Source organism: Anneissia japonica, unplaced genomic scaffold, assembly GCF_011630105.1.
Source record: "Anneissia japonica isolate Jap-2015-1 unplaced genomic scaffold, ASM1163010v1 scaffold288126_len377047_cov203, whole genome shotgun sequence".
NCBI classification, from domain to species: Eukaryota; Metazoa; Echinodermata; class Crinoidea; order Comatulida; family Comatulidae; genus Anneissia; species Anneissia japonica.
This window is the reverse complement of record NW_022721684.1, coordinates 202,407-225,244: the sequence shown is the minus strand read 5'-3', so window position 1 is coordinate 225,244 and position 22,838 is coordinate 202,407. Positions and strand designations below refer to the sequence as shown.

Here is a 22,838-nt window from a genome sequence, read left to right as displayed (position 1 = left end):
TACAGACTATTTCTCATAGGAGATTACCATTAATTTTGTCGACGAATTCTTCGTTTACTAGGCAAAATTCAGAGGTTGTAGGGCCGCCCATATATCATTGGAAGTATTGCTGCCACCAACGACTCCAATGAGTTGACGAGTGAGTGATTTTTTCTCGGAAATGCATTAGCCAAAATAATAACAAGCCCAACCCACCCTTACTGAAATATGGCAGCTTATCCTCCAACAAGTACATTTCAACCGGGAACAGTGTCAACACCTGCAACAAAAGTTGAGGTGTCAGTTGCCTGCAGGTAAGTAATATGCTGCTACCATCCAAATATATGATTGCTGTCGGTTATATTTTGGAAGATATCATATAGATAGGGCCTAGTTAGCAGGGTCCAACTTAGCCTAGTATAGGCCTAGTAGGCCTAGCCTGCCTAGGCAACAATGTTTCATTAATTCAGTTCAACTACTGTTATATTCCAACAAATTCTGGGAATAGCTGCAGACCTACTCCATCTTTCAGTTTTACAGATGGCTCATTCAATGTGATGTTAATGTTAGGGTTCTTCCACGATCCCGATGAGGTAGCGTAATAGCCTACCTAAAAACATCAGACTTATTAGGCCTAGGCCTAGAGCTTTAACAATAATGATTTTGTGTCGATCCTTAAAAATTAAAATCTCTTTATAGGCATTTACAGACACACTGTAATATATTGCTATTTCAATTGAGATTTATGATGGTACCATGATAACTGTGCTCAGAAACAATTTTAGATCATTCTTCTCTTTCCTAAAATCAAAAACATCTCCTTTTTTTTTAGAAATGATTGAGTTTACAATTTTATACTGTTGTCACACTTAAAATGAGGAATTTTTTGTTCCCAGGAACCTATCTGACAAAGATGTGATGTCCAAATCAGATCCAAGTAAGTGGTTCTCATCAGGGCCACATGACAGTTAAAAGCTAACTTATATGTTGATTGATAGGTGGTGGTATTTATATTTATTATGATGATATACAGTATTATATAATGAATAATATTATTAATTACCAACATTGATATCTAGATTATAACATGCATAGTAAATTTATAAGGATTTTTTTTTTTTTATTCTCATTTGTGCACTCTTTTTGCTAATTCATAAAAATTATGCTTCATCTAAGTATAGCTGTGAGCACCCCTTGACTAATAATGGAAGCTTCTTCATATTACCTACTTATTATAATTATAGCAAGAAGGTGATAATAAATTAATATCAATATGAGAAATAACTTAGCTTTTACAACAGAATAACATACAAATATATCAGGATATTAAAGTTAATCTGATCTTTCAAAATACAATGTAAAACATTTTTAAAAAGACTAATTTACACAATAGTAAACAACAGTTTTTGTCACAGAAAATCTGATAATTGGGACATACTGTATTGAAATTATAATGTCACTAGGTATTACCTAAGCATTTTGTCATATAAAAATTGATAATGTGGACAATACTTTATATTTTATTAATTATTAAAATTATGGTATACATGTGTTCTTTTTGTTTCTATCAGATCTTTTAAAATAGAAAAATTAAATTAATTGGGGTTTTTTTTCTGAAGTTTTATAGGAATTGTATTTTTATAATGTTTCTTCTTTCAGTGTGTGTTTTGTATACAACTCAGCTTGGTTCCAAACAATATGCTGAGGTAACTATTTTGTTGATTGAACATTTTGAATGTTAAGTGAAAATCTGTTACACCATTTGATAGGGAATTCAGAATAGAATTTTACTAGTAGCACATAACATTGATATGCATTAAAAATTTAGTGCCAAAACGTGCCCTCCTACTGGAGCCGTGCCTGCAGTTTGTTTTATAAATTTATCTGTTTCTAATAATGGGTGTAATACTAAACACCATAAATAATTCTTGTTCTATGTTATGGTTTTATAATGTTTATATGCTAATTGTATGTGTTTTTTACTAGACAACGAAGTATCTTTTTATTTTTTAGTATGAACGAACAGAACAAGTGAAAAACAGTCTAAATCCTGAATTTGTGCACAAGTTTATCTTAACATATTACTTTGAAGAGTGTCAACGTCTTCGCTTTGAAATGTGAGTCATTGCTTGGTATTTCCATGCATTCATGAATATATAATGTTGAGCCTCTTTTCTACCTTCTATTCATGAATGAATCTTTTGGAGGGCTTCAAGATTCCGTTTGAACAGTCAAAAGTTTAAGTCTAAATCTTACCAGATAAACTGTAATAACCTTATATTTCTCTTGTTTTACAAACATTTATTTTTTGATTCTTGACTCTGCTACTCTCTGTTTTTTTTTTTTTAGTTATGATGTGGATTCAGCAAAACAAGCCCTTGATAAGCATGTAAGTATCTATTTCCTTTTTTTTTTTTTTTTTTTTTTTTTAAGGGGGTGGGGAGGGTTATTCAACAAACATTTACTTGCTTTCACATTAAATATATTGACGTTTTGGGTTAGTCATGGATGCATTTAATAAAATTGTCAACAAAACATTTTAATTGTTATTTAGTGCTGAATTATTAACTGTCCAATATAAGCATTATGTATTAAACCACACTAGTTTGATAAAATTATTCAAGTATAACCATCAGATTTATGACCTTGGATAACACAAACAATACCAAAACATGGTTTATTTTCATTGTGGTCCAACTATTATTCTGCTTTTCATGCATGGTAAATTTGTTTTATTTACATAAATAGCTTTCACATACTATGCCCAATAGTGTTAACAAATAGTGAGAGGATTTCCTCTAAAGCCATTTTTATCCATATTTTATACATTTATATTATATGCTGTAAAGATTTTTATTTGAATCCTGTTACTGTATTTGATTTAGACAGACTTTTGGTTTTCATTCATTCATTCATTCATTCATTCATTTCATTGACTAGACTCGGTTTTGTATATATTTGGATGTACCACACAGAAGTGAGCGAGTGCCACTGATTCAAAAGTGATTCCTTATAAATAAATTAATAAAATAATATTAAATGTTAGTGTCTATATCACATATTAATTTCTGGTGCCATTATGTGACTCATTTTTGTGGTGTAAAGGCCAATTCAGGCAGTGTCGTACAACACATCCCAAAGCAATTCTTCGTCGGGGAACAGTCTTAAGCCATCTTGAGAAATATTAAACATGTTTAATATTCTATGACGCTACTGCCCCCAAATGCAAACCATCGCGTCTGTGTTTAAATCACACAGACCCGACGAAACAACATATCGGACCGGGCTACGTCATACGACACTGTCCACGTTGGCCTCAAGGTGTCAGAAATGCATACTGTAGCAGGATTTCAACACCAAATTCAAGAGATTTGTCTCCACATTGTGTATTAAATGTTTGTATAATATGCACAAATTCCAAATACCATTTTATTTGCAGGATTTTCTAGGTAGTTTAGATTGTACACTTGGAGAGATTCTTGGAAGTTCCGGTAATAAGATTAAAAAACCATTAGTGTGAGTAAAATAAATAAAATGTATGCAATCAAAATTTTATAAACTAACACTTTGAACATGAAAATAGCCAATTATGGGAATAGGTTTTTAATAATAGACCTGTCTGCTGAGCCCGCCCCTTAGATATTTTTGTTAAGGAAACTTACGCAAACATGTGCGTTTGTGGGACAACACGTGTGTTTGTTTGACACGCGCATATTCCTGACCCGGTTCTGATTGGTCAGTTGTTAAGTTTGATTGACACTTTATAAAATAAGAAAAAAAAAATTTAAAAATCAATTCGAAGCTGATTTTTGAACTTGAAAGTCATCTGATCTGCTCATTGTAATCACATCCTGGGTTTTTGCTTGGGGAAATGTATACCTATACTTGAATTACATAAGGGGGTGGGGGTGGGCTTTTACCTGAAGTTGGCTTATATTCGAGAAACTATGGTAGTGAAAACAGCGACTAAAATATATTACTATATTTTTTGTTTAAATATAATTTTTTTTTTTTTTATAGTGGTGTTTCGAAAAAAGGTGGAGAAATCATCATATCTGCAGAAGAAGTTAGTGAGTGCAAGGTAAAGTGTCATTATATTGATAATAACTACAAACACCTAACAATCAATCAATCAGTCAACCTATCAGTCAACTTTTATATTGGACGTACATATCCATGTATCAAGATAAAAAAGGGAAAGTAGGAGAATAATCCATAACTTGCATCGCCATTATGCTGAATTGCGTATGGGCATGGTGCATAACTATTCTAGCAGCCGTAGACAGGCACTTAGTTCACATAATTCCACAACAACAGGGGCTAAAAATGAACCACAGCATCAGGGTAACCAACTAGTCTTTCGAAAGATGCAATGGTTTCTTTAAAGTGCAGACGAGCCAGATGTATATACTTTACCATTTTTAAGTCCTTATCCAAGAAGACTTAGCTCTACCAACTTAACTCGCGGCAAGGAGCAGCTCAGACCAGCGTCGATGTTAAGGCTGTAGTTCGCGGCGCCCCTACCGTATCCCTTAGCCACTCAGCAAATATAGAAAAATGTGTGTAAGCAAATGCCATCTGAAAAGCATTTTTGAATATAAGCCTGTTCAGATAAGGATGAAGATACTTTGTTTAATTTGAATTCTTAACCTTCAACAGGATTTGGCAACATTCACAATGCGAGGGCATAAGCTTGACAAGAAGGATTTCCTTGGCAAGTCTGATCCTTACCTTGTCTTTTACAGGTGCAATGAGGACAACAGGTGAATGCACACCATCTTTATTTTTGGAGGAAACCAGTCAACTCGCCACCTAGCAAACTCGCCTCCTAGTCTGGCGAGTTTGTCAGGGGTGAGTTTGTTAGGGGCGAGTTTGTAGGGGCATAGTTTGTCAAGGGCCAACCATGTATAGTTGAAGTGGGGGGGGGGGCGAGTTTGTTAGGGAGCGACTTTTGTTAGAGGCGGGTTGGTAGGGGGAACTTACCTACCTTGACAGGAATCCATTCTTGGACATATACTCAAATTTGTTATCTGTCTGTTTTTTGTATAAAATGTCAAGACAGTGTTATAATAAAACATCAGTCAAGACATCTAAAAGATTGAATTCTGTGACTATTTTTAAAAAACCTTTACTTATCTTTCTTTCTCATTTCCCACATGCTCTTCTAGTTACACGATTGTCCATAAGACGGAGGTGATTAAAAACACCCTTGATCCAACCTGGCGTCCATTCAGCCTGATGGTTCGAAAGATATGCAATGGCGATTACGACAGGTCTATAAAGATCGAATGCTATGATTATGACAGTGATGGAAGGTAGGTTGGAATTGAATTTCATTTTATGATTGTGGCCTTTTTCACCAAAATTTTCCCTTGTCAAGAATAACTTAAGGATAACATCTTGCAAAGCCAGGGTACCACATAGTTAAATACAGTCAAGCCAAGAGAATGTGTTAACCCCCTCTATCTGTAGGTTGTAGTACTAGTGTACGTCTTTGTTTCTTTCCTGTAAATTTGGATGTACAAACAAAAAAAGTGTCTAGTCCTTGCTGGTATTTGATCATTTACTATATCTAAAACCCAAGTAATCCACCAAAGCTATGTTAAATACTGATTGATTGAATATTACTGAAACAGGCCACAGGTCAAGTGAAGGGTCACAATAAGCACTTTGATGAATTGCAGGTCATCCTAGCTTGAGTCCTGGCAACTGTTTCACACCCTCACAGAGCTGTCCTTATGCATACTGCACAATGAGTATTCTAAACGTTAAAGTTGAAATCCTTTAATTGTTTCTTATTGTTTTTCTGTTTTTCTTTTGGTGTTGCAGTCATGACCTCATTGGAGAATTTACTACCAACATGCGACAACTGTCTGAGGGCAGCAAACGTTTTGAGGTAGTTTCTGTTCTACTCAAAACAACAAGCCTCACTGGCTTTACTCATACACTTTTAATTGATAAGTTAATGGCTATTGGATGCAAGTGTAAATAAATATAATTAGATAAAATTATTAAATTTAATGGTTTACTTAAATTTCAGTGGCACTACAACTACAAATATCCATACAGGTCAGGATGGTGCTATGGCATAGTGTTTTGGCACTCGCTTTCTAACACCAAGCTTCTTGGTTCAATCTCAAAATCGTTTACACAATTTCTTATGATCGCAAAATTTTCTCGCATTTTTCTCATAAAAGACTCTTGGTTATAGTTAGTTAAACTTTGTACACACTATTTTATGTAACAAATAAATGTGATGCACCATATTTGGATATATTATGACATCATCATGCCCATATATGGGATGTATACATATATACATATACATATATATGCACCTGTCTCTTATACACATCTAGATGTGTATAAGAGACAGATATATATATATATATTATTTACATTGATATTTTCAGTTGATTCATCCGAAGAAAAAAGAAAAGAAGAAGAACTACAAGCATTCTGGTACCATTGAGCTGACAAGTTGTCGGATTGAGATGCAGCCAAGTTTTCTCGATTATATCAAAGGTGGAACGCAACTTAATTTTACAGTGGCCATCGATTTTACAGCCTCAAATGGTAGGTGGATGGAAAGAAAAGCATTTTTTGCATGTTTTACCTCTTAATGACTGTGGGTTGTGTTCTGTATCAATAATCTATTTTCTGCATTCTACTTTTTCGAATTCATTAGCAGTATTGTAAAATTCTACTTATTGACACTTCCAGGTAAAATTATCAAACTCTTCAACCTTCATTTCCTTACAGTTTATTCAAGCCATTTGATCAAAATTAAGAAAAAAATATGTAATTTATGAAATTAAATTGTGTGTGGGATAAAGTGTCTATTAAAAAGGTATAAGGAATATTAGTTGTTTATTGTAAACACAATTATTGATAAAAAATGTTTGTTTTCTCATCAATTTGGCATCTTCCATTTGACCAGCTGTTAAAGCAACTTGATAGTGGTGTAAGTTCAAATTAAAATTGCAGTTATTCACAATATCCTAATCCAGCACCTCTAATCCTTAATCCATTGTAATCCCCAGGTAATCTAAAGCACCTCTAATCTTTAATCCATTGTAATCCAAAGCACCTCTAATCTTTAATCCATTGTAATCCGCAGGTAATCCAAAGCACCTCTAATCCTTAATCCATTGTAATCCCAGGTAATCCAAAGCACCTCTTATCTTCAATCCATTGTTATTCCCAGGTAATCCAAAGCACCTCTAATCTTTAATCCATTGTAATCCCCAGGTAATCCAACTAGTTCCAACTCATTGCATTTCCTTGATCCATACCGCCCAAACCATTACGCTCAAGCTATCCAGTCTGTGGGAGAGATTGTACAGGACTATGATACCGACAAGCTCTTTCCGGTGCTTGGCTTCGGTGCTAAGATTCCTCCTAACGGGCAGGTGTCGCATGAATTCCCAGTGGTAGGTAGACATTCCTTGATGTCTCATATATACTTGAATCTGTTGGTTGCTATTTTTTTGCCAGTGGTGCTAGTTTAATTCTATTGAAAGTGGTGATGAATGTTTTATTGGGAAACATATTTAAAATGCTTCTCACATAGAAATAATTCAGCATTCCTTTAAAGTAAAACTCTTGAAGGCATCAAAATATTAAACACAAAATAATTTTAGAATCCTTTTTACAACATTAGTATTTCTATCAGCTTGGAACACATAAGAATGAAAATTGCGTGGTATAATAATCCTGATATACAAACAAAATTTAAATATATATTTTACTATGTTTTTGAGAGGGTAACTCTTAAGTCCTGTCCACACTATCAAATTTGATTTGACAAAAGCATGTGACATGCCTAAATATGGTCATGATGACATCACATCATGACCATATATAGGCACATCATGACCATATATGGGCATACAACAGGTTTTTGTCAAAGAAAATTTGATAGTGTGAACAGAGCTGTCTAGAAGAGGCTCCCTAAAATACCAAATTCTCATGCTTGTTGATTCAAAATGTCTACCCATTGTCTAATAGACCGATTTGGTGATGGGCCTCACATGACATAACTTGGGTATTGGATGTAAACAATGGACTGGCACAGCGGTGTTTACATGGAGATTGCTATTGCGGCCGTCCTTTGTTATTGCTGTAAAGATCATCATATTTCCCAGCAAACTATACCAAATTGATTGGAAATTGAACTTTAGAATTTTGCCTGAAGGGTTTGTTAATGCTCCAAAAAAAAAATGCCCGCAAACATTAAGATTTTTAGAATATGTTAGGCCTAGGCCCCTGCACATCTACGACTTGCTCAGGTATGTACGAGAGTCTTTGACCCGTGAACTACGCTACGATTTTAAGGCTAGCTAAGGTTTACGAAGGATCATTTAAATTTCAAAGCATACAATGCTAGGAGAACGCTAGGATAAGTAAATAAACACTTCAATCGTATTGACTTTCCTTGGCATTTTTTTCTCACATTAACAGTGGGAGGTTGTTTTCTCGACCATACCATTACCTTTTCCTATACTTTCACACTGATTTGCACTGTAATGTTTTCCATGGTATACCCAAGTTATGCCACGTGACCAGCTGTAAACAAACATCGCCGAATCGTTCTACTGTATCTGTTGGTCCCATATCCATTTCAAATCTCTTTCGTAAATGTATTGCTTTAGAAGTAAAGTTGCTTGCAAGTCTGCAATAATGAATCTTCTTTATCCAATTTTTTTTTTATTCAGAACTTCAATTCCCAGAATCCATTCTGTGCCGGCATTCAAGGAATAATGAATGCATATCAGAACTGCATCCGTCAAGTGCAACTCTACGGGCCAACTAACTTTTCTCCTGTTATCAACCATGTTGCTAAGTAAGACTAACTTTTTTTTCATTAGTACAGGGGTCCCAAGTTGGAAGAACCTATTTCCAGGAGATTCGTTTAATGACATTGGGGTGCTATATATTCTATGAGGAAAATGTGATGACATTTTTTAGAGTAGGCATCTTTAGAAGCCCGGAAATGGCACTGTCAGACTGCAAAAAATAATCGGCAACCAAAGTTTCGGCCTAAATAAAAAGATTTGGGGTTTTTTTTACTGAATTTGCGGGAGATAAGTGAATTTCCTGGAGATTCTTGCTTGTTTGCGGGAGTGCGGGAGACCATGCCGATTTCTGCGAGACTCCCGGGTGTTCCGCGAAACTTGGGACCCCTGTTAGTATTTGAGAACGTACTGAGTATTCGGTACAACAACATGACAGGGCAAAACATCACTCCTATGATATTTTCCTGATGTAAACTCAGGATGATGATGTAAGCTTAAGGCATGAGTTGTATGATTATTAATATTTTGTTAGCCCCTGAATATGGTCAAATAATTTTTATTTTTTTATTTTCAATAATAGCTTGATTTTGAATTACTGTTTTGTTAAACAGTTACTTCCACTTGCAATGTTTCTTGCAGGTTTGCCGCAGCCTACCATGATGGTTCTAACTACTTTATCCTGTTGATTATTACGGACGGTGTCATTTCGGACATGGACCTCACCAAAGATGCCATCATAAGGGTAAAATTATGAATTTTATTTTCAATTTAATCATTTCTTATTACGTACAGTATTACAAAATTAACAAACTTCAATGAAAATATTAATATTATTTTCATTTGCTTTATTATTTTCTATTGGTCCTTTAAAGTGAATAATATTAATATTTACAATTGCTTATTACATTAATATTTACAATTGCTTATTGCTTGAATAACAGTAATCGTCATTATCTAACTGTGTATTGTTTTATTTATATATAATTTTAATTGTGTACCTTTAGGCTAGTGGTCTACCGATGTCCATTATCATAATTGGTGTTGGACCGGCAGAATTTGACGGTAAGTTTCACATTGTAGACTAGTGATGCATCGACATGCATCGTCATCAGTATTTTAACATGTTTAATTTTCTCTTCTGAGAATGAATAAAGATGAAGTAATTTATAATTTATTTCCCTGGGAACCCAAACTTTTGGGCTATATTTGTAAACAAAATTTTCCACTTGGTAACTAATGAGTTAAGAATCTTTACCGTTTGCTTTTTCTTTAGCCATGGAAGAACTTGATGCCGATAAAGGTCCTTTGCAAAACCATGGTAAGGTTGCTCAGAGGGATATTGTGCAGGTGAGTAGCAGTGTCATAGCTAGGAGTATTGAAATGGGGGATTGATGGGGGCAGCACAAAGGTGAAGTGAGAGAGCTCAATGATTAGGTGAGGAGGCACTAATAAGTTGATGTCAGGTGATTTTTAACTACATGAGCATGATTTCTTTGCTTCGAACATTTTCAATGGGGGAGGGCGGTGACTTGGGGAACCTAAGTATTTTTTGTAGGGGCGTGCACCTAACCCCTGCACCCGTAGATATGCCATTGGTGATTAAACCAATCATGTTTAAGATAAGATATAAGTGAAGATCAGGTATGTTGATCTTAACTTCCTTTTTGTTTGGATTCTGGCAAAACTCTTAAACTTGAGGGGATTAATTTTTACTAGATTATATTTGTACTTAGAAAAGACAAAAAAATTATTAAGTAAATGTCCAAAATGCTCAACTTCGTATCATAGGTATCTACATCACTTCAATGAAATTTATTGAATTCAGGAGAAAATAATTGATGATGATTTACAGGGGTTATTTTTATGTTTAATTACCAATTAACCTTCACAGTTTGTCCCATTTCGCGAATACATTGGTGGCGTTGCTAGTGGGAACCTTCTTCTGAGCCAGGCGAGACTAGCAAAGGATGTGTTAGCCGAAGTGCCAGACCAGTTTCTCTCCTACATGAAGAAACAAGGAATAAAACCGAATGCAGAGCCCCAACAGAACCAGTCGCTACAGGTACAGGCTACAATGTGAAATATTTCAGGGAAATGCAAAGATGAGTATCATATGATATGATGACCAGCTTGAGTTTTGTGCATCAGATCTTACCATTTCTGCAGATTTTCCAGATATACAGTAGTCTAAAGTTGTGACACAAGCACCTTCTACTTCAAAGTGGTATGAAAGAATTTAAGAATATAAAAAGTTGTTGCTGAAAGATGGCCAGTTACTGCATGAGCCATTTTATATGTGGTGTCATGAAATCTGTCTCTTGGAACCAAATAATAGCATCGTTTTATTAATTATCCTAATCCTTCATTCTTTGCAATTTGCTATTTTTATCATTCCATCTTTTGTGTGATATCTAGTATTGTGTGTGACATTTGTTGTAGACGGTTAAGTTATCATGTTTTTGCTTCCAAATGAAAATGACTTATACATGTTGACCAAAATTTAGATTTAGACCATTTATGAAATGTGCAGTACAGTTAAAAGTCCTTGCTATGACACTGATATTTTTAACCACAGTATTATATGCACCTATTTTGCTACAGCTGTCAAATGAACTTAAAGTAGGCGAAATCATAATTTAAAAAGTTCTATCTCGTGCCAAACATCTACAGCCTCAACAATGTTTGTAGCCACGAACAACAAAGCATTAACATTTTTGTAAGATTGCAAAACCTAAAAAAGTATATTTAACCTATAAAGTATATATTTAAGTGTAATTTGTTGTAATATGTATACCTAATGTATGTATATATTCTTAATTTTTAAATGGTAATGGGCATACAATCAAGCAGACATGCTTCCAAATCCAAAGAAATTATATGAATTGAATCTTGGAAAATTAGAAAAACTCACTGGGGTTAACACTCAAAAAAACTCTTTACCAGCTCTTGATATTCATTATACAAAGCACAACTCCAATGTGCTTCAAGGTGTTATTTTTATTTATCTACCTAGCTGTTACCTATCATTTACATCTGATATATCTACACTTCATTTTAAATTCCTGTGCTCAAAAACAATTTTGCAGACTTCCACACTTCTGCAGATCTCTACTAATGAAATTCAACACGATCTTCAGACCCAGGGGTCCCAAATCTTCTGGAAATCGGAACAGCCTCCCGCACTCCCGCAAATTTTGCATGTTCACTGTCGTACGTATTATCAATTCTCATGGAAGCATTGCTGATGAGTATCACTTTGTGCAGCAAAGTAAAATTAAATGTGTTAAGGAAGCTCATTAACCAGATAAGTGGCGCAGGACAGCCGGCCCAAGTCTCCTAATTATTTCAAAATGATTAAAATGAAAATGGAGTAGAAAATAATCAAATTTAAGAGTCACTTAGAGGTGCCATAATCATAAATTAATTGATAAACATTATCAATGGCGCGGGACAGCCAGCCAGAGTCTCCTAATTATTTCAAAATGATTAAAATGAAAATGGAGTAGAAAATAATCAAATTTAAGAGCCATTTAGAGGTGCCCTAATCATAAATTAATTAATAAACATTATACCTACGATCAAGTAAAGAAGAATTAAATTATATTCAATGCCTTGGATATTTATTTGTGACTATATTGTTAATCAAGGTTAAAGTCTTCTGAGAACATGATTATACCTTTTGACATTATTATGTCTAATACTAACATTTAATTAATTCAATTTAGTTTAAAACTAATTATCATATAACATTTGTTTTTTTGTTTTTTTATCTGTAAACTGTTCATTGAGACAAATGTTTTTATTTCTCTTTTCTACAGTAGGAGTCATAAATTATTATTCATTGGATTATATTAATGTATTATCAATATCTGTATATTTTGCAAGAGGATTTTTTAAAATGTATTTTGGTATTTTATATTGATCGTATTCTAAAATAGGTTTGTTGATATACCATACTAATAAGATCAACATTTATATTGTATTCTTTAAATTGTAATGGCTCTGTCTATATATATGAAATTTTTGTGTAGAACATAATGAAGTAATTAATTAATTTTTACTAGTAGAAGTAGATCTTTTTTATCAGTATTTTATTTTATATAATAATTAAAACAAATCAATATACAGATATGGATGGACTTTTTCAGCAGTTCTATCAAATTTAGCAACTGACCAATCAGAATTTGGCTACAGACACGCCCACAAGCGCACATGTTTACATACGTTGACCATGCCATTTTTGTAGATCTTAGTAACAATATCCAAGGGGCGTGTGTTAGTGGAAATTTCTAATCATACACATAAATTGTCATATTTTTTGTCTGTCAGACGTTGATAGTGTGCTTCTTGTAGAGATTATCTGATCAAACAATGATGCCTTTCCATGTCTGTTGAGATTAGAACAATGCTCTGCTTATTCAGGTAAAGTTTGAACGAACATGATAACAGTAAAAATATAAAGAAATGTTTGGAATCGATTGTAAAAGTGTATTGCCATGTCTGTTGGTAATAAGAATAATGCTCTAATTATTCGGACAGAGTTTGAACAAACATTGTAATAGTAAAAAATATAAAGGTTAAAGTAAATTGAAAGTATATTATATAATCAAAACTTCATTAGTGATTGAAGTCCTTCTTTAACGTTTCTGTTGTGACAATGGGTCTTTTGTGTTTCAGCAGTTCCTCTAAAATTCTCACAAGCAATCTTGTTTATAGGGTCGATAAACGCGATACATTTCATTAAGAGAATCGAAGAATGACAATGATATACGTGAAAAAAAAAGTAATGTTTAAATGGCCTGGTGTGTAGTTTCATCTAACCTCTTCACTTGCCCATTCTTGAATGGGTTCAGATTTCTGTGCTGTATATAAAGATTTATTCTGTTGTAGCTAATTATATTATTTTCAATTCTCTCCGTCATCTGAATCAAGACCACTTCCACTATGTTTCAGCTCCCCTCGTCTGATAGGATATCCCTCGGAGTTTTCTTTGAAAAAACGACTACATAGTGAATGGTTGGGCTGATACTACCCCATATCCGACCTAAAATAAACCAAAACTGGCAAGGAAGCGATTCAAAACATACCTTTTCTTAAGTAAAATCTACCTTAACAATTGACCAATCAGAAGGCCCAGGGAGACGCACAAGCTTCGCATACACACGTAACTCTACAATAGCTGTGAAAGTTTAATAAAAGATTGGAAAATAGAATAAGACGCACAAACAACAACTTAGGCCTATTTTCTAACGTAAATTTATTTAGGACAATACCCATAGCAAATTACAAAGTAGTTTTGTGATAATATAATAAATTTTGAACGTTAATGAAGAAGCAGAATCTGCAGCCGCCAGTGCGACAAAAAACGTTTATCCAACCAACACATTTAGTATCTCACCAGTGGCGCATAGGGTTGCGTCGTCCCTATTGAAAACTTACGAAGCCATCAATCATGCTCAAGTAGCGCCCAATATCTAATCACAGGATCCCCCACTTCAGTCTTCGCCACTCCCCTTCAGCCTCTTCAATAATCCAAGAAACGCAACTGTTGGCCTACATTGGAAATATAGCAACGAAATAGTATATGCGCCAAATAATATAACCTCCATAGGCATTTTAGCTATTGTTCCCATCACTGATCTCTACTATAATAGAGATCAATGGTGCCCATGCATGGTTAAGCCGGGGACTCACATGCGCACGACGGTAGTCGGCCGACGCGATTCTATAAAGAACGCAACGCGACGATGTGCGCGCAACGGATCGTTTTTAATGACGATCCGTTAAGACTACCACCGATAATCACCAGACGGCGTCGCGTCGTCTATCGCTCACGGAGGGCGGAGTTGAATTCGTCGTACGACGCAGTGAGTGCCCGGGTTTAACAATGCATGTTTAACGATTCAAATGTCTTTTTAACTTCGTTTTTGTAAAATTTGCAATTCAATGCAATAAACTGTTCAATCTAACTTTTAGTAGATTTTAATTCAATTTTAACCTGTAAAGTATTTTAAACGATTTGAAATTAGGATATTTGTAATTATTTTTATTTCTTACTTTCAACGGCTAATAATATGTCAACTTAATTCAATTATATATTATCTAAACGTTTCAATGTTCAAACTATTAAAAAATAATTACTTTATGTGTAATGTATAAATGCCTATAGGTCAACTCTTTAAGTATTTTGCAATATATAATTATACCGTAACTATATTTATGTTTTAATGCGCCTGTTACTTATATTTTCTATTTGTATGAGCTTTTTCAAAGCAACAAATTTCCTTTTGGACAAATTAAGTTTTCATTGTCCAGTAAATTGTGTTCGCACAAAACACTCCGGGCTCAACAGCTAAGCCTATGTACTTATTAACAGGCAATGGTATCGTCACATGACCCCGTTGCACTGTTGAACCCTAATCCAGAGTAGCACAGATGAACCGTTTCTGTACCATCACTGTTGCACTGGTAGAATTTGTCGCAAAAATTCGGGTGAGGGTAGAAGCCGGCAGTTTTACCAGTGCAGAATTGTGCCGCTGTCTGAGCCACAACAGCACCTGTGCACGCGGAGTATTGTGCCGCAGTACAAATGAGTTGGTTCGAATCAAAGGCCTCGTTAGCTGGGCAGGTGTAGTGTCTTGGTATCCCGTCATCGCAGTTGTAGTACATCAGGCAGTTGTTGGGATCGGCGTGAAACCCACCAGGCTTGCCATAGCAAAACGGGTCAACGTTTTGTGGTTCTGATAACATAACATAAAAAGTAATTAAATAAAAACTGGGTTTAACGTTCATTCATTATACAAAGAAAATTAAAAGGCAGCACTCTGAGACTAACTTGGATGTTATTTATTCAACACGAGCTTTCGCTGGCAGTCAATGCCAAATAACATCCAAGTTAGTCTCAGAGTGCTGCCTTTTAATTTTCTTTGTATATACATTATATTTCGTCTGAACCGGCGGGGAAACTATATAGATAATATTTTAATTTTAAATTTATGGCACATGCAAGATGTTATATTTTTTCTTATTCACTTTTTGAAATACACAAAAAGGATACATAAAAACCTATAGGCCTATTATACAATAATGTCCGCAAAACAGTAAACTGGTTGTTACAAGAAAGTACGCACATATCTATTTTTGAAGTTAAACATACATTTAAACATAAGCTTATCTTAATAGTTTCATTTACCAATGAAGACAGTATATTTTGAGGGCCGGTCTTATTTGCTTTTTAATAATCCTATATGTTCGGGTGACCTCATTTAAACATTTTATTTGGACACTACGACCGCTTTGTAAATACCAAGTTTGGGTAATATCTTCGCACACAATTTTTCTTCAATAATCAACACCAGCTTGCCAATGACTCAATTTAACTCAATGTTGTAGTTAGTGTGATTAAGCCTAAGTTTGTTCAATCTTTGTTCTAATCAGCATGTAACCACTCAATTAAAATGCTAAGGAGACTAAACAACAAATTATCATAATATAATATATATAATATAACACAATAATTATTATATGCATGACAGCTACACAACTTAACGAGAAAAAAACATATCAGATGTAGATACTATAGCAATATGTGTTGTAAAATCTCAATTCACTTACCAACTTCCAATACGTTCAACAGAAAGACTAGAGCAATCACTCGCAATGTGTAATCGACAAACATCTTGGCTTCGATTCGATTTGCTGAGACGATAATATTGATTGATGTGTTGTCGATAGAGGTCTTCTGGAAATTGTAGAAAGTAAAAGTTTTGCGCTTCTTTTTATAATGTTCACCTCCCAAAACCTTGACCAAGGGACTAAATCTTTCCTCAATTGAAAGATCCGGGACAACTAAAACAAACTTTGTAAGCATCCATGGGAATTTTTTTTTACCGAACATTCATCAAAAGACCATGACAATGCTAAATATGAATTAGTCTAATGGTCTAACTATAAGCCTATAAACCTAAACTGACATTGAAAATAAATCCGTAGCTAGCTTCTATAAATGATTAGGTTACGAAATACAACTTACTTAGGCCATGCTTAGGTCTACCTTCTTACTAGTAGTCACGGTTCCGCATACTGACTGCTAGCTCATTTTGTCTCTGCTTTTCTAATACAAAAGTACATTAAACATTTATTTATTTATTCTATTTTACTACAAGATAGAGATGGTTGTAAATTAAAATGAACTCCTATTCCCATTTACATTCACTGCCATTTACATATTTTGAAAAAAATCGATATTATTTAGCTTGGTTCTTAACAACTGTCACAGGTGACATATAATTTTAGATGTTTAATTAATTTGTTGTCATTATTAACGAACGGGTTTGCTACTAATAAAGATAAGGAGAAGTTACGTTATATCCAGGGTTGTGCTGAGTATGCAAATGAGTGAAATTGTGCAGGTCAATTTGCTGATGAATATCAGGGCTGTGTTAAACATTTAAACCAGGTAAGAGAAATGTTGAATTGGGTGTGATTTTTTTTTTTTTTTTTTTGGGGGGGGGGCTTGTTTTTTTGTTGTGTGCAAGATAGAGGACGATGTCCGAAATTTTGAGAATACAGATAGAATTGTGCACACAGCCTACAGATATCAATTGCCATATAATATGTGTATTTTGAGCATTGAATGTTGCAAATAGGCAGGGAACCGGGATTGACGACTACTACATAAGGAAAATAGCATATTGAGAATGCAAATTGGTGAGCTCAACACTAAACTGATACGAGGTGGCGGTTGCAACTAAAACAACGGACCTAAACGAGTTACGGTACCTGCATGGTGGAAACCAGAAATTTTACACATACTCCTGATACATGAGTTACAGTGAACATATTATTGAGTTAAACATTGAATTTTGTGAACGTGAGATACGTAACAAAAATAACGAGAAGTTGAAGTATGTCCGTATATGCGAGTTACCTCACGGTGCAGAAAACGTACGGAAGTGAAATGCATTATTTTGAATTGGAATGGTGAACTCTACCAGCTAATAACGGAGTGAATAAAAGTGAACTTATTATTCTATTTTATAACGTAATATTTGATGGAAGAGCTGTACTGATAAGTTGTATTGTTAAAGAATTAATGTGTAACTACTACTACTTGTTAACTACTACTTGTTAATTACGGTAGTATTTGTTTGAGATGATTAGAAAACGTATAATAATAGTGGTGAAATTCCATGATGAAAGTTAATATGAGTGATGAATTTCGATGATGACAGTTAATATTAGTGATGAAATTCCATGATGACAGTTAATATTAGTGATAAAGAGTGAGGTTCTTTTTTTAATTTAACAGAAAATTGAAATGATAGGATATAGCTACACATACAAAACCGTGATGAGCAATAAGTGATGCTAACGAAGTGATTATTCTTTATATTATATCAGCCTAGATAGTGAGGCAATGGTGAGTGAAAAACGTGGAGTTAAATTATAGATGCATTTTTCATATTTCATTAACGGTTTGTATTTGAAGAAATGAAACATGGTGGTTTTTTTAGATAGGGAATTTTTTATTTTTATTTTGATATGCATGCGAACTTGATTCCCCAACGTAAAGTTGGTGGGTGCACCTACTTTGTAATAAATAAGTAAGTATTTGATAATTATTTGTTTGATGATTCTTTGTGTCTCCTGTAAATACATGTTCGGACCTTTTGTCAGACGGGTTCACAGAGGCCGTGTGACAACAACAATAATTAAAATAACACAATTGAAAAGATTCAAGATAATTGAAACATATGAAATATAACTAGGCCTATTTATAAAGCGGTAAAGTGACAATATGATCGTTGCGCGGGATGAAGATACTGGATTTTATAATAAGAAAGAGCACGGAAAACGGAACATGATAGGCCTAAACAATTTCCAATAATTGTCTCATGAAATTTGAAATTGGCACACAATATGAAAAGTCCCAGGAGATTAAAATGCCAATATCAAAGTCACTCACTAATAACATTAAACATTTGATCAATTGAAGTTAATAAATATTTAGCCTTTCGTTTACATATCGAGCGAAGTCTGCGACAGACCCTCAGTCCCTGTTAAACCATGGTGGTATCTAGTAATACTAATACTATAATATCTCTATGGTTGAACATACAGACAGGCCTACCCTTCTTTTAAACTTTTCCACCTATTTCTGTCTGATGTTTATAATCACGTAAGCTTGTGTTTCGGATAGTAAATTTAGGCTAATGTATTAATATCCAGAATCAACTGAGTCAATTAAATCACTGGTTTTACTTTTGCATTGATTCAAATACAAGGCCCATACAAACGGCTGAATAGATTAAGTTCAGGCTGACCATGGGCTCGCAGGGGCGGATCCAGTCCGGTAAGAAAGTTAGGGCGTGAATGTCCGAACTGAGTGCAAGGGTAGATTCCCCCTTAAACCTCCAGCACCTTCATTGATTTGAGTTGATATTTGATTGATTCTTAATATTTAGCATAATAATTAGCGTAGTAGTAGGTAGTAGTAGTACAGCAGTAGGCCCTAGTAGCAGCAGCAGCAGCAGTAGTAGTATTTCAGTGGCATATTCAAGAGGCCCACCCTCCATACTTTGTTCAACATTTAAAAGGGGAAAAAAAGAAAATTATATTTAAATTTAAATTTGAGAGGGCCATAATCATAAATTGTCATACCTCAGCCCCAACCATGGTGGGGCTCATGTGGTCTACACTCCATCTGTAAAAGCCCCTCAGTGGGCCCCTCTATTTCGAATTCCCGCCAGTGTATTTTGAAAATATAGTATATAAATGTTAATTGCATTCCATAAAATCAATTAGATACGACTTGCAAAAGGCTATAGACGCCAGCTTCCTGGACCTTTGTCCCCTTGAACCCCACCGGGGCCCTAGGCGGCCCTCCCCCCCCCCAGCCAAGGCTTGGCCTACGGCCCAAGACTTCCTTATTTTGCAATCCCCACCACCACCCCACACTTTCAACCACGGATCGACGCCCTCTCTTGTTTTATGTACCGGTACTCTTTGTTGATACACACGGTCATATTATGTTTGTCTGTCAGACGTTGATAGTGTGCTTCTTGTAGAGATGACCTTATCAAACAAAAAAGTGTCTTTCCATGTCTGTTGCAAATGAGAACAACGCTCTATTCATTCTGGTAAAGTTTGAACAAACATTGTAATAATAATAAAGAATATAGTAAAATAATAGTGTATTATATAATCCAAACTTCGTTAATGATTGAAGTCCTTTTTTAACGTTTCTGTTGTGACAGTGGAACTTTCGTGTTTCAGCAGTTCCACTGCTATCTTTAGTGTATTTGAAATTATCATAGGCAATCTTGCTTATAAGGTCGATAAACGCGATACATTCATCGAGTAAAAGAATCGAAGCGAAGAATGGCATGAGTATACATGAGGAAAAAACAATAAGTAGTGATTAATGGCTCGGTGTGTACCGGTAGTCGTCATCTAACTTCTCCACTTGGCCATTTTTGAAAGGATTCAGGTTTTAGAGCTATATAAAAAGACTTGGTTTGTTGGAGCTTTAAATATTGTTATTTTCAATTCTCTCTTCTTCATAACTATCGATATGAATAAAGACCACTTCCACTAGACAAAAAAATAAATTGTGTTGGCCACATTTTGGGAAAATCCAAAAAATGGGTAGGTTGGTAAGATTTTTTTTTTTTTTTTACACCAAAAATGTGTTTACTATACGCTTAAAAAATAGAAAAAAAAACCCACAAATAATACAATTTTGGATTCGCATACCATGCACCAAAATAGGCTAAGCCTTGCCCCCCCCCTATCCTAGTAATGAAAAAAAATTATTGTTCCTTGTAGTAAAAAAAAAAAGCTGAAATTCTGACCCTGAATTTCGTAAAATTTGGGTCGGTAGGGCGTAGCCAACACAACGTTTTTTTTTTTTTTTATTTTGGCCCAATGTGAAAACCCTTTCGTCGAATAGGATATCATTTGGTGTTTACATTGAAATAACGACTACATGGGAATGGTGGGGCCGAGGCTACCGTCCATATTCGACCACAATAAACTGACAATGATGCGATTCGAAACATGCTCTATAATGGACCTTCCTGACTATAATCTAACTTAACAATTGACCAACCACCATGGCCAGGAAATACGCACATATCTCACATACACACGTAACTCAATAGCTGTGGAAGTTTAATGGAGAAATTGTAGAATAGAATAAGACACACAAACAACTTAGGCCTATTTTCTAATGTAAATTTATTTATGACAATACTCATATATATATATAAATAGCATATTTAATTTTGAACGTTAAAGAAGCAGAATCTGCGATCACGAGTGTGACAAAAAACATTGACACAACCAACACATTTACTAGCCTATATTAGAGATAAAGCAACATAATTTATATGCGCCAAATAACCTTCCAAGCCTTTTGACTATTGCGCCCATACATGATTAAAAATAAGTGTTACGATTCGAATTATAAATATCCTTTCAACTTCTTCTTTTTCTTTTTCTTTTTTTTTTTTTTTTTTTTTTTTTTTTTTTGGCAAAATATTGTTCTCGCACAAAACATCTTGGACTCAAATAGGTGACCTACTTTCAAAACATAATGAAGGATAGCTTGTCCTGCTTTTGGTGGCATGTTTAAAAGCTAAGCTTATTTATTAACAGTTACTAGTACTTTCAGCGTCACATGACTCAGTTTGACTGTTGTAAGCTAACCCTGAGTAACACAGATGAACTGTTTCTACACCGTTGTAACACTGGTAGAATTTGTCACAATAATTCGGGTGAGCGTAGAAGCCGTCGGCTTTACCAATGCAAAATTGTGCCGCTGTCTGAGCCACAACAGCACCTGTGCACGCGGAGTATTGTGTCGCAGTACAAATGAGTTGGTTCGAATCAAATGCCTCGTTAGCTGGGCAGGCGTAGTGTCTTGCTATCCCATCATCACAGTTGTAGTACATCAGGCAGTTGTTAGGATCGGCGTGGAACCCCGGATCCTTACCGTAACAAAACTGGTCAAAGATAACCAGCGGTTCTGTTTAGAAAAATATGAAATAAAAATATGGGTTTAATTTCATTTAATTGTTCTCGTGGTTGCATTTTGCATAAAAATTATTGTCGGTCTGCCATCAAATAAAATGTTTACACGGAAAGTAAGAACATTATAGGTCATTCTTCAGTAAAGTGGTCATTTCATGCCCGGCCACTTTAAAGCCACTGCTCCAGAGGAAAACCGCAACCACCTTTCCACCTTTTCCTCCAATTTTTAAATATTCAACAATCTGTATCTCATTAAGCCGGACATTCACTGCGTCCGACGGTCGTTGACGGACGGGATTCTATGAAGAACGGCGCAACGTGACAACGGGCACAACGGATCGTTTTTCAATAACGATCACAGGGAGGAGAATTGGATTCGTCGTGCGATGGTCGTACGACGCAGTGAGTGCCCGGCTTTAGGCCTAACTCTTTCAGAGTTTTTCGTCAAACACCATTTCTGTGTCTTAAAAAAATCAGTTGTACCAGGGAACAGTGAAATTACATTGTAATACATTGTAATTTCACTGTTCCCTGGTTGTACAACATATCAAAGAAGAATCCTCCGGAGCCTGGCTTAAGGTACCATCGAAATGTATTGAAGAAATTTGGTTTTCATTGCGATAAAATAATCTTTAACATGTTTCTGATTGAATGCAGTTTCAAAATATCTTTAAAGTAATAAACAAAAATCCACATAAAACCCCCTTAAAATGCATGTCCCGACTGTATGTTTTTATCTATTTGTGTACTGTTGTAAATTTCCTCATCCAATCTATTTGTTCGATTGCAATAAATTTTAATATATGATTTTATTTGATTTGTTTTTCATGATTTTCTAAAACACTATGTTCACTTTACTAAAGAATGACCCGAATAATTCGTCAGAGGAAACTATATTATACTTATTTTAACAATACGAGGTTAATCAAAATAAAGATGAACACGGTTGACATTTCAGGATATAGGCAATTTATTCTACGAATGTTTCAAGAGCTCATGCTCTCTTCATCAGCTTAAACCGTACTG

At 34.8% G+C, this 22,838-nt stretch overlaps 2 protein-coding genes across 2 annotated transcripts; one reads left to right on the top strand and one right to left on the bottom strand.

The window, feature by feature from the left end:
- The first annotated feature begins 136 nt into the window (after positions 1 to 136).
- On the top strand, positions 137 to 13,394 carry LOC117111726 (copine-8-like). Its single transcript, XM_033254722.1, has 17 exons — positions 137 to 293; positions 876 to 916; positions 1,639 to 1,685; positions 1,993 to 2,096; positions 2,329 to 2,368; positions 3,419 to 3,495; positions 4,000 to 4,060; positions 4,639 to 4,742; positions 5,148 to 5,294; positions 5,809 to 5,875; positions 6,393 to 6,555; positions 7,231 to 7,412; positions 8,697 to 8,824; positions 9,417 to 9,519; positions 9,782 to 9,839; positions 10,051 to 10,124; positions 10,669 to 13,394. The coding sequence occupies exons 1-17, from the start codon at positions 208 to 210 to the stop codon at positions 10,855 to 10,857; spliced, it is 1,671 nt and encodes a 556-aa protein (XP_033110613.1). The 5' UTR covers positions 137 to 207; the 3' UTR covers positions 10,858 to 13,394.
- A 616-nt stretch (positions 13,395 to 14,010) lies between these two features.
- On the bottom strand, positions 14,011 to 16,547 carry LOC117111727 (peritrophin-44-like). The gene is made up of 2 exons (XM_033254723.1): positions 16,392 to 16,547; positions 14,011 to 15,517 (listed from the first exon to the last, which is right to left on the bottom strand). The coding sequence occupies exons 1-2, from the start codon at positions 16,453 to 16,455 to the stop codon at positions 15,147 to 15,149; spliced, it is 435 nt and encodes a 144-aa protein (XP_033110614.1). The 5' UTR covers positions 16,456 to 16,547; the 3' UTR covers positions 14,011 to 15,146.
- Between the last annotated feature and the right edge of the window lie 6,291 nt (positions 16,548 to 22,838).